General features: G+C 35.8%; 1 protein-coding gene across 2 annotated transcripts; it reads right to left on the bottom strand.

Moving 5' to 3' along the window:
• Positions 1–26560, bottom strand: LOC121369362 (acetoacetyl-CoA synthetase-like). Of its 2 annotated transcripts, XM_041494393.1 has the most exons (19): positions 26543–26560; positions 25896–26035; positions 19558–19661; positions 18731–18848; positions 18165–18278; positions 17584–17681; positions 16209–16323; positions 15941–16019; positions 15049–15190; positions 13991–14071; positions 11396–11520; positions 11042–11106; positions 10020–10142; positions 9581–9694; positions 8894–9019; positions 7953–8022; positions 6318–6376; positions 5697–5902; positions 1–2433 (listed from the first exon to the last, which is right to left on the bottom strand). In XM_041494393.1, exons 2-19 carry the CDS (start codon positions 26008–26010, stop codon positions 2296–2298), a joined length of 1992 nt encoding a protein of 663 aa, XP_041350327.1. In that variant the 5' UTR covers positions 26011–26035; positions 26543–26560; the 3' UTR covers positions 1–2295. The 2 variants fall into 2 exon arrangements, with proteins under 2 accessions (XP_041350327.1, XP_041350326.1); XM_041494392.1 differs by lacking the exon at positions 26543–26560 and having other exon boundaries at positions 25896–26253.
• Positions 26561–27943: the final 1383 nt, after the last annotated feature.

Here is a 27943-nt window from a genome sequence, read left to right as displayed (position 1 = left end):
TTCTTCAAGGATTGTAGTTTATTCACTGTAATAGGTACTAAATACCCTTCTTAAAAGTCAAATTATACATTATTAACGACAATGGTTATTCACAGTAACGGTTGGTACTTTCAACAATGAAAGAAGATATCAATATTGACTGCCCTAACAGTTAACTAATACCCTTAATAGTTAACAATACCCATAAACAATAAATGGAAATAACAAGTGGTTTATTCCATGTAACAGGAATGAGTCAACATATACCTTTTCAGTAACAAATGATATGCTGTTACCAAGATATCAAGAACAATGGTTTATCTACTTGACAATAAACGAAACAGTGTTAAAAACAATGGTGGATTCAAAGACTTTCAACAATAATAACAGTGTTTACAGCATGTTCACAGGATCACTGTAACCTGATGATGGGTTTTAAAGCTATAGGTACTGAACAGAATTATGTAAATGCATACTGGTCTAATACTACTACTAATAATGTGTGTCTGTCACGACTGTTTATTACCACATTAATTGAAAAATGACACACATGTCAACTCATCTTTGGTACCATCTAAATACTGTTGTAAATAATACCCTCTGAGGTAAAATCAATGATGCAACCAATCCAAATGGACAATTTGGAAAACAGGAAAACAAAATCAAATAAAGCAAGGTGAAAATGGATAAAATATAGCTTTTTAGATCAGAAGGACAAACTATTCGAAACATTTTATAAAAGAAATTCTTATAAAAGAAAGTCCTTGTTTGTTATTTTTATACAAAATTTAAAAATAACAAAAAACATTGATTCTTGAATATCATTAGGGCAGTATACAATTTAAAAACATTACTCTAGAATAATTGTAAATGAAGTTAGTTTCCACCTATGTTTTACAAAAAGTATCCAGTTTGGGGTTTTTTTTATATATAAAATGTTTGTTCTGTTTTTGTTCCTTTTCCCCCAGTATTTCTGGTTGTGTTTACAAAATGCATATGTAGAGGATTTTAATAAAGTAACATGACTAAACACACTTTACAGGTAGGCTGCTTATTGAGTGTACTGGTACATGCTGACTATAGTTCATTTTTCTCTCTTACTTGCATAGGTAGAGGATAATAAACAAATTACCAGTTATCAAATTTATCTTCTGAGTGAAATAATTTTCACTTGTCACAAGCTTTAGCTTTATGCACTGTTCTGAGTGTTGCTACAACTTTGTATTTTAATCATGTTCACAGATCATTTTCAAAAATCAAAACTTTAACACTGAAAACAGAAAGCCATAAAAGCAAACTCTTTTGATTACATGACATCATTTTGCCAAATAGTAACGTCATATTCAGTGCTGACGCAGTCATTGGTTTGCAGTCATTGGTTTGCAGTCATTGGTTTGTAAGCGGCAATCATCCAATAGATTTTGTATGTTACACCAGTGCACAATACTTCTCACTGAGAAAATATTTAAAATATTTTCCCCATTATGAATGACTGCTGGGGTAATAAAATACATCATGTGAGTCATAAAATGTATTCAAAATCAGTAACAATAGAACAGCAGCTATAGTAACAGTTTCAACAAGATCATAATAAATACTTTGTAACTAAAAGTGTCCTAAACTAGATAAAAAAAACCCAAACACATGCCATGTGAAATAACAAAAATTCAACAATCTTTAAACTCTTAAAACTAAACAATAGGGATAGAGAATTAAAATATAATTTTTTTAAATAAAAAATGCCCAGTATAATTGTTCGTCATCATTAATACTTGGTGATCATTTGAGCATGTTACCAGTAGTTGAAAATAATCAAACAAAGGAAAATGGCTATAAGCAGTTTGAAGTTACTAAGACTTCACATGTAAATTCTCAAATATGAATACTGAGCAGAAATTAGCAAATCTGTCTAGCGATATACCACATACCTCCTATGTATGTCCTTACAAGGACTGCCATAGTTGCAAATAAAACTTTACAACACATTTATTACCATTTTAAAAACCACAACACCCAATTATATATTTCTTGTTCTCCACTAAATCTACATTCACCGGTTAACAAATACTCCCGATAAAGAATTCATCAACTTAACAGTTATTTTCATCAATCATCTTTCCAACTGTATATTATATCATTAAGAAATATAATATTGTATTGAAAATAACACTTCAGATATCATTAAGAAATGTAATATTATGTCGATCATAACGCTATAAATATTAGAGAAAAATAAAAGCACATTATGTCATGTTATATGTGATGACACACAGTTTACCACTAATATTAAGTAGGCTGATGATACTGTCATGGGAGTTAATATCCATTCAGTGATTTGATGTTGTAATACAGGTCGACGGAGTCAGGGTTTGACAGCGCCCCTCTCTGTGGGACGTCCTTCCCTGCTATTGCCAGCTTCACTGCAACCTCCACTTTCTTGCCACTGATTGTATGCTGAAATAAAATGATGAAAAACTACTTCATTTTTCAACACTAAAGGAAAATAACCATTATGATATAAAATAAGCAAAACACCTTCAAATTCATGTCTAGTGAGCACGCTATATACTTACAGGAATATAGCAACTGGCAGAAACACAGCTGTGACGTGTCTGGCAAAGAGACTATATACTCACAGGAATATCAGTGATTGGCAGAAACACAGCTGAGACGTGTCTGGCGGAGAGACTATATACTTACAGGAATATCAGTGATTGGCAGAAACACAGCTGGGACGTGTCTGGCGGAGAGACTATATACTTACAGGAATATCAGTGATTGGCAGAAACACAGCTGAGACGTGTCTGGCGGAGAGACTATATACTTACAGGAATATCAGTGATTGGCAGAAACACAGCTGAGACGTGTCTGGTGGAGAGACTATATACTCACAGGAATATCAGTGATTGGCAGAAACACAGCTGAGACGTGTCTGGCGGAGAGACTATATACTTACAGGAATATCAGTGATTGGCAGAAACACAGCTGAGACTGTATACTTACAGGAATATCAGTGATTGGCAGAAACACAGCTGAGACATGTCTGGTAAAGACACTATATACTTACAGGAATATTAGTGATTGGCAGAAACACAGCTGGGACATGTCTGGCAGAGAGACTATATACTTACAGGAATATCAGTGATTGGCAGCAACACAGTTGAGACGTGTCTGGCGGAGAGACTATATACTTACACAGGGGACAATATTTCGAAGTCTGAGGTAACCGGAAGTCGGTTCACGTGTTTTTTACCTAGGTAACCAGTTGTTCGGTTACGTGAATTATATTTGCATAACCCATGGGTTATCTGATCGGTTACCTCAAAATTACGTTGAAATTATATTTTAAATACATAGTTTTTAGGTGAACATAAAGTTAAAACAAATACAAAAGAACAAAATTTTACCCAAAAAAGAAGAAGTCTTTAATGCTTGTTAAAGTTAACAATATTATAAAAGAACTGAATATTAGCCCCAGTACTGAAACAAAATACAGGGTCGTAGCCAAAAAATTTCTTAGAATTACGCACGCCAAAGGCGTGCCCGAGCAGGGGGATTCAGGGGGGCCTCCACCTGTGAAAATTTTGAAACTCAGGACACCTGTAGATGCATTTTTAAAAATCTGCTTTCGAGTCAATTTTAAGAGGATATTCTATAGAACAATTACAGACAGCCTCGACCTATTCACGGATTTTGTTTTTGCATTACACACATGCGTACTGTCTACTGTCTAAAACATTTGTCGGAATACCAATAGTATGTCTGCATGAATAAACTTCCTGTAATCGTGAAGTTTGCAAGTTTTCATTTCTGAACGTTTACAGGTCATGACGTAACCGATTTGCGGTTCGCGTAAATTTAATTTTGCGTAACCGGCACGTGAACAGAACGGCGGTTCGCGTGAAATATTGTGCCCTGCTTACAGGAATATCAGTGATTGGCAGAAACACAGCTGAGACGTGTCTGGCGGAGAGACTATATACTTACAGGAATATCAGTGATTGGCAGAAACACAGCTGAGACTGTATACTTACAGGAATATCAGTGATTGGCAGAAACACAGCTGAGACATGTCTGGTAAAGACACTATATACTTACAGGAATATTAGTGATTGGCAGAAACACAGCTGGGACATGTCTGGCAGAGAGACTATATACTTACAGGAATATCAGTGATTGGCAGCAACACAGTTGAGACGTGTCTGGCGGAGAGACTATATACTTACACAGGGGACAATATTTCGAAGTCTGAGGTAACCGGAAGTCGGTTCACGTGTTTTTTACCTAGGTAACCAGTTGTTCGGTTACGTGAATTATATTTGCATAACCCATGGGTTATCTGATCGGTTACCTCAAAATTACGTTGAAATTATATTTTAAATACATAGTTTTTAGGTGAACATAAAGTTAAAACAAATACAAAAGAACAAAATTTTACCCAAAAAAAGAAGAAGTCTTTAATGCTTGTTAAAGTTAACAATATTATAAAAGAACTGAATATTAGCCCCAGTACTGAAACAAAATACAGGGTCGTAGCCAAAAAATTTCTTAGAATTACGCACGCCAAAGGCGTGCCCGAGCAGGGGGATTCAGGGGGGCCTCCACCTGTGAAAATTTTGAAACTCAGGACACCTGTAGATGCATTTTTAAAAATCTGCTTTCGAGTCAATTTTAAGAGGATATTCTATAGAACAATTACAGACAGCCTCGACCTATTCACGGATTTTGTTTTTGCATTACACACATGCGTACTGTCTACTGTCTAAAACATTTGTCGGAATACCAATAGTATGTCTGCATGAATAAACTTCCTGTAATCGTGAAGTTTGCAAGTTTTCATTTCTGAACGTTTACAGGTCATGACGTAACCGATTTGCGGTTCGCGTAAATTTAATTTTGCGTAACCGGCACGTGAACAGAACGGCGGTTCGCGTGAAATATTGTGCCCTGCTTACAGGAATATCAGTGATTGGCAGAAACACAGCTGAGACGTGTCTGGCGGAGACTATATACTTACAGGAATATCAGTGATTGGCAGAAACACAGCTGGGACGTGTCTGGCGGAGAGACTATATACTCACAGGAATATCAGTGATTGGCAGAAACACAGCTGGGACGTGTCTGGCGGAGAGACTATATACTCACAGGAATATCAGTGATTGGCAGAAACACAGCTGAGACGTGTCTGGCGGAGACTATATACTTACAGGAATATCAGTGATTGGCAGAAACACAGCTGGGACGTGTCTGGCGGAGAGACTATATACTTACAGGAATATCAGTGATTGGCAGAAACACAGCTGGGACGTGTCTGGCGGAGAGACTATATACTTACAGGAATATCAGTGATTGGCAGAAACACAGCTGGGACGTGTCTGGCGGAGAGACTATATACTTACAGGAATATCAGTGATTGGCAGAAACACAGCTGGGACGTGTCTGGCGGAGAGACTATATACTTACAGGAATACCAGTGATTGGCAGAAACACAGCTGGGACGTGTCTGGCGGAGAGACTATATACTTACAGGAATACCAGTGATTGGCAGAAACACAGCTGGGACGTGTCTGGCGGAGAGACTATATACTTACAGGAATACCAGTGATTGGCAGAAACACAGCTGGGTGGTGTCTGGCGGAGAGTATATACTTACAGGAATACCAGTGATTGGCAGAAACACGGCTGGGACATGTCTGGCGGAGAGACTATATACTTACAGGAATACCAGTGATTGGCAGAAACACAGCTGGGACGTGTCTGGCAGAGAGACTCATGCGAATGCTCGCCTTGAGGCTGGTCACGAGATCCTGACTGAACTCACTGCCGGGCGCCATCTTGAGAAAGAGTATGACCCGCTCCTCCATGTTGTCAGAGCTCCGCTGGGCCACACACACGCTGTCCTGGATCTCTTTGAACGACTCAACTGTAACAACAGCAGTTCACTTAACTTAGCAAATTTAATATTGTACTGTAACAAAGCATTCAGCAAATTTAATATTCAATTGTGACTATAGCATTTTAACAAATTTAATATTCGACTGTAACCATGACATTTTAACTATTTCAATACTCAACTACAACAATGCCATCTAACAATTTTAATATTTAACTGTAGTCATGGCATTTTAACAAATTTAATATTTAACTGCTTGATCCACTAATGAAATGTTGGCAGAGGTTACAGGAAAATTTACTTACATGGACAAGATGGACAGATAGTATCTTGTTCATGGCTTTTCATCATAGAATCATTTTTAGATACACATTCTGTATAAGTAACACTTTAATAAATACTGTAATATTAAGCTACACTAAAAATAAATTGAAGTGCAGCTCACCTATATTATAAATCTCGGCACTGCCAAACCTCACGCCATTGGGATTTAAAGTGCCATCGCTGAAAATAAATAAATGTTAATATTCATTACTGATCAATGTAACACTATTACACACATCTCAGAACTGTATTTTGTTACAATCGTTAGTTCCTGTAACAAAAAACAAAAAAAAGCATTATAATTACTAGGGTCAACAACAGACAATTTCCACACAATCATTTTGGCTTCATTCAAAATAAATGTAAAATATCTAAACGCAATTAAATTTTGAAAAAGTATTCTAATGGCAATTTTGATCTGAAAGTTTGCCAGAGCACTACGCACCCATTTTATTATAGGGAGATGCAAAGTGACTGCATTTGATACTGAAGTCATTCAAATTAAAAATATAGTGATATTGTTACTTTGTTTTTCCACATATAAAAAAGTTTACATTCACCCTTGTCAAAAATGTACTAAAAATAGTACCATATGTAGAGAAAATATTAAGTTAATATTTAATGAAACAAAAAAGTACCATTCATCAAATATAACTAGTCGACCTTTGATAACTCAAACTTCGATCTTTCAAAAACGTCGATCTCTCGAAGTGAAACGGTGGTCCCAGCCGAACTGCTATACAAACTAGTAATAACAGACTTCGAACATTCAAACTTCGAACATTCGAAAAACTATCTCTCAAAGTAATTTTTTGGTCCCACCATAAAAAATTAAGGGATATTGCACTTCCAAAACTCAAGTTTGTGGAGTGACTGAGCCTTTTAACTGTACCAGTAATACTTTAAAGAAAAATGAATTGTCACCCAAGCCAAGCGTGAGTGCCCCCGACTGGTCTCGGCTATCGATGATACACGCAGTAATTACAGAATAATAGATCGCCAACTATGCGGAACGAAATGATCCTACATGCCTGCATTTGGTTGTCGGTGTTTGTACACAGCAGCGGACCTCATTACACAAAGTACGGAGAGTCTTGTAATCTTCAAAGAACTGTTGTAATAACAATTAACGCTGTTTGTATTTTCTCTTAAACGAGTGAATCATGTCAAATTTGTTATTTGCTATTTAAGTGTGAATTCAAAATGATTCATTACTAGTCATTTAGTTATGTTAGAAACTGATACATCAGAGATCGAGCAATCTGGGGAAGGACCCGGCAACGGGGTGATAGCCAGATCGGTTAAGAGTCACGCTTTCTTGTCATCCAAGCAATCTGGCAAAGGGCCCAGAAATGAGGGGATAGCCAGATTGGAGACATAAAGAAAGGGTGTGAAATGCTGCTGAATCTGTGCAAGATCAACGAAATGATAATACTACAATGCAGTTTCACTTTGGGGTCTGCTGTACGAATTTCGAAAACTCAAACTCCCTGAAACTCGAACTATTTCGTCGTCCCCTTCAACTTCGAGTTAACGAAGTTCGACTGTATGTCATATAAAACAAATACCATTGTAGGTTATATTTATTGTGTTCAAAGCCAAAATGAGTCATCAACCGTATTACATTATTTTGTTTTATGAAGGAATTTAAACAGCAATTTATGAATACAAGGAAAGCCATTTTATTTCAATTTTTGGGGATGATTCAACAGGAAGGTGTCCAGACATGGTGATGTTTTTCTAAATTATAGCTCACCTCCGACCGAGCATTACGACTCCGCCCGTTAACTCATTGAAGATACAGAAGTCCCCATGAGCCCACACACCTGCAATACACAGTGATTGAGGTCAGCTAAAAACCAAATGGAAATAGTCTTTAGTTACAAAGCCAGAGGGGGCATGGGGCCATGCCCCACTCTAATGATAGCTCATTTTACCCCGTCACCACCTTTAACATTTGCCTGTTGCCCATAACACGACTCATAGACAGTGTTGGTACTCCATACCTAATATGATATCCTCATTATGCCAATGGTAACATGCTGTTTTGTTCATGTACTTTGAATTACCATAACATTTTATGCATGAAGATGAAGATACATGACCAAGTTTTGAATTATCAGAGTTCTGACTAAATATCCATAAATGGTAGAAATAGCATTCCAAAGTTTGAGATTCATGACTATTAGAATGACAGCCCTATCAACAACAACAGATGCCGACTGCTGGTCAGAACAGAGTGATGGATGGTTAGTTAAAGTTTGTTTTGTTTAATAATGCCATTAGAGCATATCGATTTATTAATCATCTGCCAATGGATGTCAAAACATTTAGTAATTTTTACATATAGTCAAGAGAGGAAACCTGCTACATTTTTCCATTAGTAGCAAGGGATCTTTTATTTGCACCATCCCAGAGAGGATAGCACATACCACAGCCTTTGATATACCAGTCGTGGTGCACTGGCTGGAACGAGAAAGAGCCCAATATGCCCACTAACGAGTAATGAATGGAGACCATGAATAATGTAAAATATTAATCTTAACACAAGTTAAAATATAACACTTAAATCCTTAAACAATAAATTAAAGCCAGCTAATGGCATGCAATAAATGCAAGAAAAATATAATAGGTAGGTCTAATTAAAAAAAACATAACACAAAAATTAACAATAGGAAAACCTAGCACATGATTGACCTGGGAATTTGTTAAAGTAAGCTTGCTTGTACTTGACTCCTTCGGGGTCATCCCAGAAAAAGACTGGCATGGATGGGAATGGAGTGAGACAAACCAGTTCGCCACTCGTGTTGTACACAGGTTTACCTACAATACAAAAACAAGAGTTAACTGTCAGGTATCAGGGTTTTTTACTCATGGAAAAGGTTGTGAAGACATTCCAAGTATGTGACTGAAACACAAAGAATGAATGAATGAATGACACCATGCGTGAGAAATATAATAGCTGTTGGGTGTCAAAGCTGAAATAATGGATCATTTATAATATACAGCATATCTAATGTAATAACAGTATAAAGGATAATTAAAATGTAAACAATATAAATTGTTTTTGCAAATGTCGCACATTATAACAAACTTATAAACTGTACAATAAATGGAAATATAATGCTACAAAACTTTTTAATTTGTTACAAATGTTTTGCAGTGGCTATATACATATTTTTAAATACTGAAAACTGGATTAATATTTTGACATTTTACAAACAGCAGTTGGTATCTGCAACAAAAATAATATGTGCATCTAAATTGTGTGACATGAGGTTGTGTACGAAAGACCCAAAATAAAATATGCACATATTTTCCCCAGCTTAAAGAACATACTAAATTAATAAGACTCATGCTAAAGAGATCCTTTGTGTTGCATACCCTCTTCATTCCACGCCTGCATATTACAACCAAGAATGCTGCACTGTATTTCACTGCGATACACCGGAAGTGTCCACGTCTGACCCATGAAACAAGCAATGATGTCTGTCCCACCTAAAAAACACAAAACAAGTTACTCAAATACCCACATCTGGCATACAGACTCATACCAGTTCATCTCAGTTAAACAATGCAGCAGAGAAGTCAAAGAAGAAACAATAACCCTATTTACTCACCTGAACTAAATTTGTAATCAAATGTCTACATTCTACAAGTGAAATACAGGTTATATTCAAACAAATATATAATTTTCTATTTTTATTACACACAGAATACACTTTTTATACAGGGTAACGCAGAGATCATATTGCTAAAATATAGGTCTTAATAGGATAGATGGAAAGCCTGTATTAAGACATAAAAATCTTTATAAAAATACCTGTTATTGATGCAAGAAGAAGATCTTTCTTGATGTCACGGTAAACATAGTCATACGAGAGTGGCTTCAACGGAGAACCAGTCGACAATATCATCTTGAGTGTATCCAACTTGTGAGACTGAGCTGGAATAGTGCAATAGGCATCATTAGTTTTAGATTTCATTCCATTATTATGCAGATGACATACAAGAATAACCACACACTTACTCCAGTAACAGATGGGTTACATGAAGATTTTGCATCACATATACAGTCTAGATAGTTCGAGTCATACCCATAAACGTTTTCTAATAAGTAAAATGTTATTAAATCATATGAATTACTTAATATTTGCATCGATGTGACCTTAAAGCAAGAATATTTCACACTTTATTTTAACTACCAGTAGTTGGTTTGAGTATCCATTCACAAGAATTCTCATTTAAAAGATATTTTTAAGTGTAGGTTAATGTTGCACAGTAACAATATGCTATGAAAGAGTATAAGACTATCATATGCAGTCATGTGGGATAGAAAAAGTACACCCAAGGTGGTGAAAATTTCGACCTGGGACGAGGCTTGCAGAGTCCCGTGGTCGAAATTTTCACCACCGAGGGTGTACTTTTTCTATCCCACATGACCGCACACAATGGAGTCTTTTTCTCTCATTCATGCGGTAAATAAACCATTATTTACATGAACAGACAAAGATGTTAACTTTTTTATTTGACAATTTTATCATAAATAAACTACACTATTGTATTTGCAGTGTTTCCATCTGTTAAATCAAATTCAACACTACAAATTAACAAGATAGTTTTTAAAATGAAGGTAACAAAATATTATTTTAAAACTGTCCTCATGACCTCACGTCACCACCGCACTTTAAGATGACGTCATATATTACCCACGACATCATGTTAAACGCAAGCATGTGATATCCCATGTAAGATAGAAATTTCTTACATGGCTTTCTTTATTGGGATAGCTCTGTCCCATATACCTGAGGATGAGAGAGAATGACTATCTTAATGTAACAATACCTGGTTTAACTTCCTTGTCCTCAAGAACAGCCAGCCATTTCGCACCAGTTCCCAACACAGTGATTCTTCAGAAAAAAAGAAAAACCCCACATTCACTACATATTCCAGAGCAAACTACATAAAATATATTTTAAAATAGTGTCCTTACCTTTTTGTTCACATAATAATTATAAATTACTGAATAAGATTTATTAAAAATTATGAATAACTGTCCTTTAAAAGATTTGAAACAAACAAAAATGAAATTGGATACACTCAGCTAATATTGTACACCTCTATCAAGATTAAATCATAGAGATTTTTTAAGTTTAATAAATAATTTGGCAAATTTTCTGCTCACTCAGAGCAACTTACCCGATTTTATCAATAAGGTTCCACAAAATGTCAGGGTGAGGTACCAGCGGTGAGCCGTCGTACAGTACAATCGAAGCACCAACCGCCAGTACTGACACCATCCAATTCCACATCATCCAACCAGTCTACAGAAAAAAACCACTCATGACAAGCATTCTCACAGAACCGCTAAAGCTCCCATTGGTTGTTAACTTTTACATATCCTAAATTCAAGAGCCATAACTCAAAAATAAGGGCAGGATTTAGCTCAGTTGGTCGAGCGCTTGCTTGAGATGTTTGCATCGCAAGATCGAACTACCTCGGTGGATCCATTCAACTGATAAAAAAATTACATGTTCCAAGCAGTGCACCACAACTGGTCAAAGGCCATGGTATGTGCTTTTCTGTCTGTGGGAAAGTGCATATAAAAGATCCCTTGCTGCATTAGGAAACATGTAGCAGGCTTCCTCTGATGACTACGTGTCAGAATTACTAAATGTTTGACATCCAATAGCCAATGATTAATTAATTGCTGTGCTGTAGTGAAGTCAGTAAACAAAACGAACTTTAAAAAATGTCAAAAATGAAAAGTTAAAAAAATGATTAAGTTATATGTGGGACAGACAAACTACAAGAATGAATGAATGAATGAATTTTTAAATCGGCTATTGGGTGTCAAACTATGGTAATGCAAATAAATAAAGTGATGATCAACATCAATATAAAAATTCAAGGTTTAAACAAAAACAATGTGCTAAAATACAAATACAAATATCACAGATCTTGAACAATTATATGTGGGACAGACAAACTGACAAGACTACATAAATCAAGGGTGGGTATTTTATATACGGTTAAAGAGATCTAAATGCACCATTATTATATCAATGTTGGTTCAAGGTGGCCAAACAATCAACTGTGTAATAGAAAACTACTGCCTTATAAAATATATTTCCAAATACATTCAACAAAATTGTAGTCTTAAATGAAGACAATCTGTTTTGCTTATTTAGTTCACACAAATCGTAACACTTTGAGATATTCCTAACACAGCGGTTGCAAAACAAGGTGTCGCGCATCACGTGCGACGTTTACTACCCTCATTTCCGACGTCTATTTTCACCACAGTTGCTCAGACGCCAGTTCATATTATCTTGAACACATACTATCGTACGAAAACAAAAGAAACATCTAAAAGTCACTTTTTTCGATTTGCTGTCACATGCAATATTTCACTGACAAATAGTTGATCACAAGTAATCTTTGACTCATCCACGACATCAATATACCTACCGATGTAACTTTATTCAAATTATAAAATGTAAACATTGAAAAAAAAAAAAAGTTCATCGTATCACCGTCATTTTGTTGTTTTCCTTGCACTGGAATCCAAATATTTGTTCCTTTGATACTAATATTAATAGAGTGCCAAACGGTAACCAGTATTTTATTAGTTTAAAGGTTGCAAGCCACCATTTACGTTTGCAAAACTTTAAAAGTAGAAATTATTAATTTAATTTATAAAATATCAAATAAATTGAAAAAATATATATAAAAAAATAATATAATTAAATGCACAATATCATGGAATATATAAATTTCACAAAGTATCTATATTGAAAAATTACTAATTTGGTGTGTGGTGTGTGGGGTGGAATTGTATGTCTCAACCTATAATACATGAACAGTTTATGCTAATAAATGTTCTTGTTTCTTTTTGAGGTTTTTTTTTATTTTATTTTTTTTGGGGGTGGGGGAGGAATTCCCATTTATAAGTAAATAAATATATACACATTTTTAAGTCATAAAATATTAATTTGTTTTTAATGCGTTTAATTGTTCTAATAGGTAACATGGATAGTTTTTATAACTTAGGTGGTATTAGTGGAAACAATTATTTTTAAATATTAATAAGTAATATTATTCTAAACTGATGAAAATTGTTTGCATGTTTTTCTAAACATACCATAAAATATGCCCAATGAGCATGTTGTGTAAACTGACAAATTGATTTAACATGATCTTAGCATGCAAAATGTATATTATAAAGTTAATTTTTTCAATTTAATGGGGTTTTGTGTTTTATAAACAGTTAAAATTGGGCAAGTGAATTTTTCACCATGACCAGTAAATTTTCAAATCCACTGGTCCCATGGCAAGTGAATTTAAAAAATAAACAAATCTAGAACCCCATGTACATGGAACGCTTGTAACAGTTGGATATCGCTTATTCCTGCATTGACCAATCACATTCAAGGATAGAAATGTGAGTCATACTTGTTCCAATATAGGGCCAACAATTTCACCAGCTATATGCATTACTAGTGGACTACATTGCACACTTCTGGGGTAACCGACTCCTCCCCCCCCCCCCCCCCCCCCGTTACTGAGTGTCTGTAGCTCTCGATACCCCCCCACCCCCCCCAACTCCTACTCTGACAGTTCCAACGCCTTCTAGTACTTCATTTTGCAACCGCTGTATCAGCTAGCAATTATGCTAATAAAAAATATTACACACAGTAAAATAAGTACTAAAGTCTCATTAACTATGTTCACTGAATATCAACAACAATTGTATTGATTATCTAGCACAGCTTGTGATATGGGTACACTTACTGTTGTGTAATACAGCATGATATCATCACAGTCAAGGTCACCCTGTATAACGTGCTCTTCAAGGTGTTTGAGTAATGTCCCCTGAAAACAGCACATTAAACAGGTCAATCTACATTTTATAGTGCCTGAAATTCTTTTGGATATAGGCACATAAATAAAGTAACAGTAACATCTTAAAATATATCCGATACCCATATTATTTATTCCTGTAAAATTAGTCGGGAGGTTTAGAGGATTTTTTTAAATCTCTATTAACCAAGGCATTCATTCATTATACTTATTTTCGTGCTTCTATCCAATTAAAGATTCAAGCACGCTGTCCTGGGCATACACCTCAGCTATCTGGGCTATCTGTCCAGGACAGTGGTTAGTTATTAAGTTATTAGTTGTTAGTGGTTAGTGAGAGAGAAGAGGGTGTAGTGGCCTTACACCTACCCAACCGAGTCATTAAAACTCACTCTGGTACCAGCCTTATGTCCGATGGCTTAACCACGACACCACCGAGGTCGAATGTACCATACTTTTTGTATCATACCAGGTTTCATGCACTTTATAATCCAAATTCAAAACATCTTACTGTATTTATCAACATAATCGAATAATTTTTAAATATCTTGATGGAAATTACCAACCTTTTTTCATATTATTTAACTCTTTGCATGTGATAAAAAAATCAGAAAGAAATGGAAACATACCCTGGTCCCTGACACTTCACAAAATCATATTATCAATAAATTTTTAGTTTCCACAATTAATACATGATGTACAGAGGATGGTTTATTATTTCTACTGATCCCGACAGAATGGACCATACACTTGGGTATCCCAGTGGTGCCGGATCAATAAACTATGTACAGTGCATGGTTTATTATTTCTACTGACCCCGACAGAATGGACCATACACTTGGGTATCCCAGTGGTGCCGGATCAATTCACTATGTACAGTGCATGGTTTATTATTTCTACTGACCCCGACAGAATGGACCATACACTTGGGTATCCCAGTGGTGCCGGATCAATTCACTATGTACAGTGCATGGTTTATTATTTCTACTGACCCCGACAGAATGGACCATACACTTGGGTATCCCAGTGGTGCCGGATGAATACATGATGTACAGAGGATGGTTGAATGGAACTTGCTCAAACTCTATTTCTGACACCTCATCACCATCTTGCAGGAATTCCTCCATTTTACACCTGCAATAAGAAAATTGAGTTTCTAACTATTCATCTGTTCCAATCTCCACTCATGATAATTGTGAGTTACAATGTATTGTAAAGTTACGTTTGATAATTACCCTGAAAGTCTTCAAATGAATTATATATAACAGTCATAAAAATACAATATTATTCTGGGGACAATATTTTAAAATCTAAGTAACAGGAAGTAAGTTCACATGAGGTTTACTTAGGTAACCAATTGTTTGGTTACGTGAATATAGTTCTTGTAACAATGAGTTAGACCTACATAAACTTAATCCTAAAACACTTGAACTACAGTTCTATGCTACATTGGTGTTTGAAATGTACTGAAAAACAAACTGATTTTCACTTTCATTACAGATATATGGTACTTTTAATTTTAGAATGTAATTGTTCACCACGTAACCGACTGGCGGTTTTTGTGATTTTAAAGTTGTGTAACCAACACACGAACAGAATAACAGTTCTCGTAAAATATTTGTATATTTGTATATGCAATACCCCAAGATTGTTTTCTTGAACAGTTCTTACGACAGATCGGGACGCTGGAATTTAGATGTTACTGTTACTTTATTTATGTGCTAAAGCACATTTATTTCTACAATAATTGATCTTGAGTACAGTAATATCAACTTTTAAACATGTCCCCCAATTACTGTCGTAAAGTTTACTCAAAGAGTTCAAGCGACCTGACAAATATATTAAACTTTATTCAATCGAGAATCAGAAAAGTAGAATATTTACCCATTTGAAATATTGGAAAGGTCGACTGGGACCTCTTCAACAAATGGAATTACAACACACTTTTGTAAATCAGGCAGACCTAGAAAACAAAAGAACTCACTTAATAGTTTAATCAAAACATTTCCGTTAAGTCCAGGATGCTATAAAACAAAGAACCAATAAACATGTTAATTCTAATATTGGCTTTATAGTGAAATTATTTTTAAACATATTTTAAACGAAGTAAACTAAAGCAAAATGAACGCGTAAGAAGACAAAACGTTCAGACCTCGAACGACTTTGGTGAGCTTCTCTGTATGGTTGTGAATCTTCCCATTGTAGTGGACAGCATTCACACTGAAAATTAGCTTGGGTCGAATCTGGCTAAATCTCTCTAAAACACCCTAACAACAGACAAAAATCAAAGTGATATTTACAATAGAGATAACAATTACAATAAATAAAAGACTCCAAAATCTAGGACATTTTCCATCTGCTTGTTTAGTATTAATAGCTATAAAAAGTATTGATTTTGACACCATAATTTATTAAATGGTCAGTTTTGTAAATAAAAATGGTACAATGATTGTTAATGGTAATGTTTATATGTTGAATTATGGCTTAAGTGAGTAGAAAGCAGAGTTAAAACGTATTTATGCCACTATAGAGCTTCTAAATATGACTTAACACATGGCTTTTAGACAAAGAAGAAGAAGAAGGAAATGTTTTATTTAACGACGCACTCAACACATTTTTATTTACAGTTATATGGCGTCAGACATATGGTTAAGGATCACATATATTGAGAGAGGAAACCCGCTGTCGCCACTTCATGGGCTACTCTTTTCGATTAGCAGCAAGGGATCTTTTATATGCACCATCCCATAGACAGGATAGCACATACTATGGCCTTTGATGCACCAGTCGTGGTGCACTGGCTGGATTTAGACAGTTGAAATACAAACAACAATGTACCATATATCGCTGTGTATCAGCCGACTCTGTGTATTAGCTGATTCTGTGGATAAGCCGACCCCTTAGTTTGACCCTCAGTATCTGGTACAAAAAGGTTGGTATGATGTATTTTGCAGTTGAAACGGGCAAAAATATACATATTTCCAATCGATATAATGTTGGTCTCGTGCAACAATCAATTTGTTTTAGTGAACCGATCAAAGTACAATGTCCAAAAACTATTTTAATAAAGATTTTAAGATAGCTAAAAAATAATAAAGGTTTATAAAAAAATTCCCTAATGTTGGGTAACATTGTTCTGTTCTATCATTTCTGTGTTTTTCAATTGAATGAATCACATGGTCTTCGCTAGCTGACAGTGACAAATATAGTTTCACTTTTATAAGGCAGTGTAACTATTTAACACCCACAAGCCAACATTTTGTCTTATTTTCCTAGACAATTTTGTTGACTCCGTGTATTGGCCGACCACTCTTCTCATGGTATTTAGAGGCTTGAAAAGTCAGCTAATACACAGCGATATACGGTACTGAAGAAAGATATCTCACATTTTATAGACAGGTGATTGTTATACAAGATTCCTCTCTCTCTCTTTATAAAACATATCTCTCTCTCTCCTCCCTCCCTCTCTCACACCATTAGACAAGTGTAAATGATTAAGTGTGATGAGTATATATAATTAGACATACCACTACTCCGAAGTCTGGAGACGTTGAGCTCCATATTGCACCAATACTGGTTGCAGCTAGCATCGCTTCCACTGCTTCCACACAGTTCGGGATATAGCCTGTTGATTAAAGAACACAATAGATGGATAAATAGATGAGGGAACCAGCTAAATGAATGAGTCTCCAGCTGGAGCAAAACCACTGGTTACCATGAGTCAGTGTAATTAAAACAATAGATATTGAATCATTAAAATACAATATAATACTCTTTCATAGTGCATTATATACTGAGAATCCCATGTGATTAAAGGTTTGGAGAACAGATGTCTTAACCCATTACGTACATGTCTGTAACAAATATGGCTTAAGATGGGTTGTTGTTTACTTACTCATTATTATGTAACCTATGTCTGACAATGCTAAACAACTGACCTGTCACCTGTTGATAAATATTAAACAATCAAACTATTAAATGAAAATTCTCACAAGATTGCACCTGAACAATGGTAAATGAATGTGATGTCAGTGATGATGATGATGAGTGTAAATATCTGCTGTCAGTGATCAGCAGTGTTCATTGTGTCAGTGTAAGGTTGGCTTACCTACAACTCTGTCTCCCTTGACAATACCCATTTTTTTCATGGCAGACGCAAACCGTGCAACGGACTGGTATAACTGTGAGAAGGTTTTCTTCATAATTTCGGTCCTGCCCTCTCCTGGAACCAAGTAAAGAAGTCTTGTTATTATTACTAAATAACTAACATTCTCCATTAACCTTAATTCTTACCTTAAAACATTAAATATAGATTCAGATGTTTAACAACAGAAGAGAATTTTACATGAATAAAAATTCAATGCAGACACTGATAAGAAAAAATTTAGGGCAGTTATTAATATTTCCCTAATTTAGCATGTTACCAAATTCACTTGCAAAGTGGAAATAAAACTTACTTTTCTTTAACTATTTTCAAGGGAGTGACAGGGAGCACGAGTGAAGCTCCCCTGAAGTGACAAGGTCTGTAATGGTTATTAATTGCCATGAATAACTGATGGCCAATTTCCAAAATTTCACATACAGAACCAATCACTTCACATATATGTTGTGTATCCAAATTCCAATTCATGCAACAGCAGATTAGAACACCATTCATTTACATCACTTGCTCACCTGTGGAATATATAGCTATTCTATCATCCCTGTATCTCAGTAAATTCTCAGCAAAATTGAGTCTAGCCCCATGAAACCACTCAGGAATATCAGCAATACCCTTAGTTTTATCAATAACCTGGAATTAAAAAGGAATGCTTTATTTTAACAACACTATAGAAAACTTTTATTTATTCAGAAACAAGACCGAGAACAAGTGTTTTTCAAGAAAAATAGCTTCTTATAGTGTAAAATGCATGACAACGAGTGCTAACATTCAGTCGCTTAACCCTTAAATCAAAGATGTTCATTCACCAAGAAGAAAATAAAACAACCACCACTACCCTTCTTTTTAAAGGGACATTCCCGACTTTGCTCCATTGTAAGATGTTTCCGACAAATAAAACATTTCTACGATTAAATTTACATATTAAATATATTTTCTTGTTTAGAATATCAGTATCTGTATATTCAATGTGTTTCTGGTCGTCTTAATATTTGTAAGAAGCCCAAACTGGATTTTGTCTTCAAATAATTTCGTACGTACGAAAAAATCCTTTTTAGGAAATAAAATTAAATTTAACCTTTTACAAATATTAGAACGATTAGAAACACATTTAATATACAGCCACTAATATTTTATGCAGAAAAATATATTTGATATGTAATTACAGTCGTGAAAAAGTATCTTTTAGTCGATAACATCTTAAAACTTGCAGAAAACTCAGGAATGTCCCTTTAACTGGATTTTTGATGTATTCATAAAAAATGCAAACAATGAAAATAAATCATTTTACAGCATCGGAATACCACTAAAGATTGGGACAAACAAATAAAAACATACTCACTTCCTCATGTGGTTTGGAATGTACGATTTTTGTAAACTTCCAAGTTTGTTCCCAAAAATCTGCATAGTGATCACAAGACCACCTGTGGAACTGCTGATATGTTTCTGAAAATAATAACTGGGTCATTAGCAAACAAAACATTTCAATCCCAGATCTCGTATTTATTGTTGCCATGTAAAAACAGTCAAGACACTCTCTAAATACTCAAGCATATATATTTATATGTGGATATGAACTCATATACATGTATATATATAGTGAAACATCTTTAAACTCTATATACTGTAAATCCTGAAATTAATGTTTCCTTAAATTAATGTGTGTGGCGGTAGTCAAAATAAAGAGGCAGTGTTTGAAATAAGCACTTTTGCATTTGTCCTGACAAGTGATAATCTGCTGGTACGAGCAAAATGTACATTAGTGGTTGTTAGTGGACAAGTAAAACTATATAATGCTGTTTCATTTTGAGCAATCAAAAACATTGTCCTTGCTCTTAAATAAAACTAACAATTTATTTGGACAAGTAAAAATATTAATGGACAAGTAGATTTGTAGATGTACTTGTCTGGTGGACTAACAAAAAATTCTGCTTATTTCTATCACTGAAAGGTGACATGAAAGTAATGCGAATGGCCTCCCTTAAAATACAACCTTTTTTAAAAATAAACATTTTTGCAGCCTTTAATTAAATCTGAGGTACAAATGTCTTCATTAAAATCAAGTCATTACGGACAACACAGCATACCTGTGTACCAATCAATGGTGATTTCAAAGTGACAATGCAAGAACAATTAACAAAGGTGTGCAGTGAACACTGCAGTCAGTTTATATAAACAATAAGACAAAACAATGACCAGCCGTGAGATTAGTGAAAACTACTGGGTATTCACAAGTACTTGTGATGGGAGTGGTAATATTATTACCAGCGTTTACTGCAACCTGCACTGGTGGCCGACAGCAGCCTGGACTATTGATTCAGTAATTATACTTTATTACATACATGTACACTGAATTGTGTTTTATAAAATATATACTAGTATTTGAATATTAATAACCTGCAATACAAAGGAAAGTTACAAATAAATGTGTCAGTTTATTAATGCAAATAACATCACCTTGTATTTTTTGCATTAAAGGAGACCGGACACCAAACCATATATACAGCGTAATGAATTGTTTGCCGTCATAAACCACAACACGCAACTACCGCGCTCCCCTTATTGACTAAGTTAAGCGTGCCAGTCTTGGTTGGGGGTTTTTTTCGCCGATTTCCGATGTTTGCCGGAAACTGTCGACAATTGATGAGCTAGACCCGTGACGTCATCGATGAGAGGAAAACTGAAGAAACTACCAAGCAGCATGGACAAACTTAGCGATTCGAGTGACGAAGAATTGTGTCCAGCTTGTGCTAATGGCATCAAACCGTATCAGTTTGAACCACTTATCAGACTTTGTCCCTAATCCTGGAAATGTTGTCTTAGACGAAAATTCGGATGAATCAACTGCCGACGAAGACAAGGAAGCCACACGGTCATAGACTAGCATACAAGCATTTTTTTTAAACATAATTTTTTATGACATTTTTAATGTAAACTGAAGCAAATGGACCTTATTAGAAGAAAAGCACACAAAATTCAATAATATTTCATCATAAATCTTGTTCAGCATAGATGTAAATATGACATGTCAGTGGATATTCCATAGGCCGATTTCGCAAATTTGCAAAAAGCGTCCCCTCTTCACCAAAGCAAGATATAATAATTTAACAAAAAACTTTGTTCTCTTAACTAGTTACCCTCCAAGTTTTAATGTGTTTGGTTAAACCGTGTATTTTTAATTATTAAGAAAATGTGTTACCAGTCTGCCGAAACTGTCCACAGCCGGGTACAGAAACACAGAAATGTTGGGAAATATTATACTGTTGCCATTTACTGATAATCACTTATCGACAATATAAAATACAACAGACCCGTAGGAACTGGGGAGGGGCGGGCCTAGGGGCTTGTTCTCCACCACACACTCTAGGATGAAAATGTATGTTTTAAGTTTTCACTACTTTGCATAAATAATGCATAAATAAAGATGATATAAAGATAAAAATCTAGTTTGTATCCCTCACTAGAGACTGTATTCCCCCTCCCCCCACAAATGTAGATACTATGTAGAGAGTGAGGTTAGGAACCAGTTCCTTTTATCTTTAGGATTTTGTAATCATGATTTCAAACCAACTGTTTCAGGTAATTTGCTCCACATACTGACATAAAACACATTTGTTATATATTGGAATAAAATAAAAATAATTACAATATATCCAGTGTTATTTTCTTTAATCATTCATGGAGGAAGAAGGAAGTCCTGATGAAAATATATTACAGGTAAAACAAAATAATATATGATGCTTATTCCATGTGGTAACTATTGTTAATTTTGATTTAAATTGCTAGATGCCAAAAGTGATTAATTATATTATTTTATGGTAACAGTCGAAAATTAGACGACCAATTGTTTCAACCTCTGCCAAAGGTACCAGGTGGGGGTGGGGGTTGGGGGGGGGGGGGGGTGGTGTGCCCTCCACTTGTGAGCTTTTCTTTATCACATTAAGTTTTGCCATTGTAACCAAAATCTGATGTAGAGTTTATACCCGGTCCGTCAGTGACCTCCACCCCCCTCCCAAGTCGTTCCTGCGGGCCTGTAAAAACTAAATATATTCAAAGGAGTATATTGGGTGGTTATGGGTTTGAAATGGGGTTTTTTACTGAACATTTTATTTCATGCACTTTTATACATTTTAAACAGCAATTATGTTACTATAATCTATCGAAAAAATAAAACATTTATATATATATATATATACACATTAATTTCTGAGATTATTTAGTACATACATGTAAGTTTACCCTCCGCACCCTCTGGCAGAAACCCAGGGTAGGTATTAAAATAATTATGTGGTGTAGAGTATTTTTAATATGACATACAATTTTATTATGCTTTAATAATCGACATTAGCTTTAAAACTAATTAACCATCATTCCTTCTGGCCACAGTACATATGTTGTTCCTGCCAAAGTGTTAGCATTTTAATTTTAATGACAAAATACTCAACTGACTATAAACATTGTTAACTAACGTAATAATTCACGTTTTGAAGGTGTTTTGTTATAAGGTTAACAAACCAACTAGATCAAGAGACGTTAGTATGGAGTCGTTATGGGCTGTCGGTGAAAATTAATTTGGTAATTATAGGTAAATAAATGTGAAGTTTAAATATTCGTATGTGAACAAATTGCAATACCTTTATTTAATGTATATCTTAAGTACATACTTGTTTTAATTTTCACATTGTAAATGTACCATAACCTGCTGTATGTAGTTGGTGTAAAGTCCATTCGACGACAATAATGCGTCCATGTTTTAAAACAACTTTCGTTTTTTTGGAAATCGAAACCATGATGTTGGCCGTTTCTTGGGATGCATTGCTGTTACTGTTGCAGTTAAACACTGCGCAGTTAACCATCATATAATTACGTCGACAGTATATAATAACACTAATTATCTAGTAAACTAAATTTCCGATAAACCTGGAGACAAAAAAAGAAGAAGAAAAGACGACTAAAAGGCACAACCAAAGAATCAACACGTATACCAGTATTGCTTGTTAACTCTCACCGATGACGTATTGCCTCGCTTTCGTTCAGATCTATGCATAATCCCGCCCACTTCTGTTTTTACCCCAAACCTAAGACGCGCAGCTGACTGGTGCCTCGCAGCGAGCCGGGCGTTAGAGTAATGCGGTCTTTGACGCTAACTTAATCCATTACACACTACATGTCTTTTGGTGTCCGGTCTCCTTTAATATTATGATTGTATTAATTTTGAGATCTACATAAAAATACTGACCATAATATCTATGATACACGAATAATGCAACTAATGTGTACATTTAACTGTTCTATCAATATTGAAATTGAATATATTATTTGACACATTATATTTATAAGCATACACATACAAACAAGTATAAATTGCAACATCTATTTTTAAATAAACTAAGCTGGCTTGTCTCTTCCCAAATGATCAATCATTAAGCCTTGCCTATTCCAAAAGCACAATGGGATTTACTCCATCCAAATATATATACTATGCATATATACTCACACACAATTATCAGCTAGTGGGAAGGAAGGAAACGTTTTATTTAACAACACACACAACATGTTTTATTTATGGTTATATGGCGTCGGACAACTAGTGGGTGTTAAATATTTCACAATTATAACGACATCTTGCCTTAATTAGTGCCACGCTGCCCTGAGATTAAACAGGCCTTTTTTTTTTCTTTTCTTTTTTTATTCCAGTGCCCCCTTTCCTTTCTCTCCTTTGAATTCCATCTCATTTCTTCCCGATCTGGCAACTCCTCCTATCTTTCAACTTCTTTCGCTGTCCACCTCCACATCCCAGTCCTTGTCTCTCCAACCGCGACAGGTGCTTGTCTCTTGTGGCTATCTCTGCCACACACCTGTTCCCCATCAGCTTTTAGCTGTGGGCTTAGTCTGACCACTTCGGGGAGTGTTCAGTAGTTACTTCTGGCATTGTTAAGAGGCACTTGTAACCACCTACTATGCACCCCTACTACCGGCAGTCGTTAGTTAGTGCCGTGGGTCAGACCAGCTTTATTAGCGGCAGAGGACGAGGATGCCAGGTGGGTGCAGGGATATACACAGAGACTGCACCCGTGGAGGAAGTTGAGACAGGTAGGCGATGGTGTGGACAGCTCAGAAGACAGAGTCAGAGGAAATTGACAGAAAGGGTCAAAACAAGACTGTAATCATGGGAGAAATTGGGAAGTTTTTTATATTAAGATAATGAGAATGATAGGCAGAGGGTGATAGATGAGAAAGATGAATGAATGTGTGAGCCAGCTTTGACGGGATTAAACAGGCCTTTTTTTAATAATTATAAAATTGTCTTTATAAAAAACACTGAAAAATTTATTATTAAATTAATAAAATATCCCTGTTATATATTTTGTCATTAATTTATGAAAGCAAGCACATTAATTACATTTATTTTTTTATTTCAACTGGGTTTTTTTTAAAGTGCCCTGAAAATGGGAAAAATGCACCCTCAATATTTAGTGTACCGTGCCTTGCCAATTAAATTTGTAGGGAAAACACTACGGTAGTCTTTTAAAAAAAACATGCTTATTTCTCACTGGTTATATTATGGTATGGCGTACACCCACTTTCAATAATGTTCCGGTTAAATACATACATGCTATCAGGGTTTTTTCCTAAAGTGTGTGTATTATTTTAACACTAAACATAGGATTGTTGTATTAGAGTGGGAATCTTTAACTACTGTTTGGTAGGCACATATTGCACAGTTCTGATATAGTTTACTCTGACCAAAATGAGAGCATCATAACTGTCAAAATGTCCATCTTGCTCTCTTACGGACAGAATTACTATGATTTGGAGCTGAAGGACGGGCAAACACAGCACAACTAACAGAACATGCATTTAATCTCTGACAGAATAAGGCATGAGGGAGAGGCCACAAAGATTTAGATCAAAATACGTAAAGACTTCCGACTGTTCGAGCATGTATTGGATAGCGATATCAAAAGTGGACATTGCATTAAACACTACAAATGACGTAGTGCTAGGGTCTGGGATTCAAATATAAACATTATGTTGCTTTTATAGAACAAAATGTTTAAAAAAGTATTGTATATAACTAACCCTATCCCTAACTTTACATTAATTCTAACAAATATAAATTATACCACCTGAATGAACTGAATGCTGCAACAGTCGTTAGTCTTGCTCAAAATACACCTGGGGCAAAACAAACCAGATAAAGGGCAAAATGACCATACCGAGGGACGAAACGACTCGGGGTAAAAATGCATAAGGGCGAAATGACACAGGTTGAAGTTCGAAACTGTTTTGGGACGAAACGACCTAGATTTATTTAAAGGGGGGGGGGGTAAACAGTCGAACTCATAACAAATCCCATTGAATAAAAAAAAGCGTTCTGTGTGATGCACTATACACTGTGGGGAGTGAAGTTTACAGGAGGGTCGACTCTTACTCCTCTGGAAAATCTATTGAAAAAAATTGCTTCAGCAGTGATTAGACACCGATTCGGAAATCTCCCCACCCTCCTGCACTCGCGCCTGAAAATATTGGACCCCCGCCCCTTCCTAACGATATATCCTGCATTTGTCTCATAAACATATAGTTTGGTGGGGTTGCCCGCGAATATTTTCACAAAATGTGGACAAACCCCCAAAAATATTATAACATTAGATTAGTTAAATCATAACACCAGCCTACCCAACTTCACTCCAAACTGTTCATTGATTCTTTCCTTCAGACGATCCATTTTCGTGAGTCGATTTTTGTTCGGTTCCCACATGACACGTGGATTGCCATCACCAGCGGCATCCATCTTGTGCACTGTCTAATGCCAAATTCTAAAATAAGAAATATACCCTTGCAGCTGTCAATTAAACAATAAAATTGCCAAAGCAGTTTTGACAACATGTGCCGATCAAAAGAACAGTTGTCAAAAGCCACTGAACGCTCCAACGGAAGTACAGCCGCCAAATATAGTTCCTGTCAAAAATTATGCAGTTATACCCTCAAAAATATGCAGCACGTGTATTATATTTTAGTTCTGTTAATTATGTGTCACTGTAGTTAATATTAGCTTATACAAGAGCTAGCTAATAATTTCTTCCACCACGCCAGTATCCTTGACGGTTCACTTGATAAAATGTTCCTGTATTAAGACGCGGATATTTTTTGTCGTCTGATTGGCTTTCATTCATCGGAAGAGAAGAGTTCTTTGAACTGCGGGCCGTTTCACATGCGCGTATTACATGTTTAAATTTATCGACTAGTACCGTTACGGACAATCAAAGTGACATACATGACACGTAATTTGTCACACACACACACACACACACACACCCCTCTACCTGTCTGTTTCTCTCAGCCTGGACACACACCCATGGATCAGACGGCATGGACCAGCACCCCGTTGCATTAGAAATGTACTTAGAAGACGTGTGAACATTTTAACACCTAGTCTTGCTCGGTCCGTGGTGTATAAGTGTATCAGAAAACATTTCATATACATCACCATTTAGCTCAGTCGATTGAGCGCTCGCTTGATGTGCTTGCCTCGCATGATCGAACCACATCAGTGGATCCGTTCAACTGATTGGGTTTTTCTCGTTCCTACCAGTGCAACACAACTGGTCAAAGGCCGTGCATGGTATGTGCATTCCTGTCTGTGGGAAAGTGCATATAAAAGATCCCATGCTGCATTGAGAAAATGTAGCGGGTTTCCTGTTGACTACGAGTCAGAATTACCAAATGTTTCACATCCAATAGCCGATGATCAATATATGAATAAAAACACTTTATTTCGACACCTAGCCTTTCCCAGTCCATGGGTTTTAGGTGCATTAAAATATATTGCATATGTACATGATTATGCACTTTTAAATATATTAATTTGGCGACTGGCTGTTGGAAACCGACGTCGTTTTTGTGGGATAGATGGCATGGACCACCACCCCACTGCATTAGTAATGTAATAAAGATATTGTGTGAAAATTTTGACACCTCGTCTTGTCCGGTCCATGGGTATAAGTGTATCAAAGTACATTAAGTATACATCATTACGCTTTTTCTGCTAAGTTTCATTATGACGAGACGCCATCCACAAACGACGTCGTTTCTGTGGGATATTCGGCATGGACCACCACCGCATTGTAATAGGAATATACTAAGAACAGCTGTGAACATTTTGACACCTTGCGTTGTCCGGTCCCTGGACTATAAGTGTATCAAAATATATTGCATATGCATGATTATGCGTTTTTGCTAATTTTCGGATCATCATTTCTGTAAGTTTCTGAACTGTTTTTAAAGCATTTAAATCCCCAAGCTAATCCATTTATTTGTGTATTGACTACGCAGCGCTGTTATATGTATTGTACATACAATAGTAATTATTTGTGCTCTGTTCTGTGACTATGTGGGTTATCGGCCCATGACAGTGTGCTAATGATTAGTTGTTAATGGGAAAGTCGGTATAGTGGCGTTACACCTCCCCCTTGAGCTGTTGAAACTCGCTCTGGGTGTACAGTAAGAGCTGTTACATTTTGTTACTGCACATGAAGCAATTTATTAATTGGTGAATACACATTGTCATCAAATAGTGTTTGACAGCATCGTTCTTGCGTGACTGCTTAAATTTGGGCATTCATTGTGTGAAATTTTTCTTTTGTTTAACGACACCACTAGAACACATTCCCTTATTTTGTGGACTAGGGACTGTTAAATATGTGAATCCATTGAAGTAGGTTCGA

This window comes from Gigantopelta aegis, chromosome 3 (assembly GCF_016097555.1).
Source record: "Gigantopelta aegis isolate Gae_Host chromosome 3, Gae_host_genome, whole genome shotgun sequence".
Taxonomy (NCBI): Eukaryota; Metazoa; Mollusca; class Gastropoda; order Neomphalida; family Peltospiridae; genus Gigantopelta; species Gigantopelta aegis.
This window is presented reverse-complemented; position numbering and strand designations above follow the sequence as displayed.

What these genes read in the sequence shown, in the direction of transcription:
- LOC121369362 (XM_041494393.1), bottom strand. Translation starts at nt 26,010, where the DNA reads ATGGATGCCGCTGGTGATGGCAATCCACGTGTCATGTGGGAACCGAAC. An exon ending in ATTCCAAACCACATGAGGAA is followed by an intron (nt 18,849 to 19,557) that starts GTGAGTATGTTT and finishes TTTTAATTCCAG; the next exon opens with GTTATTGATAAAACTAAGGG. An exon ending in CAAGGGAGACAGAGTTGTAG is followed by an intron (nt 17,682 to 18,164) that starts GTAAGCCAACCT and finishes TTTAATCAACAG; the next exon opens with GCTATATCCCGAACTGTGTG.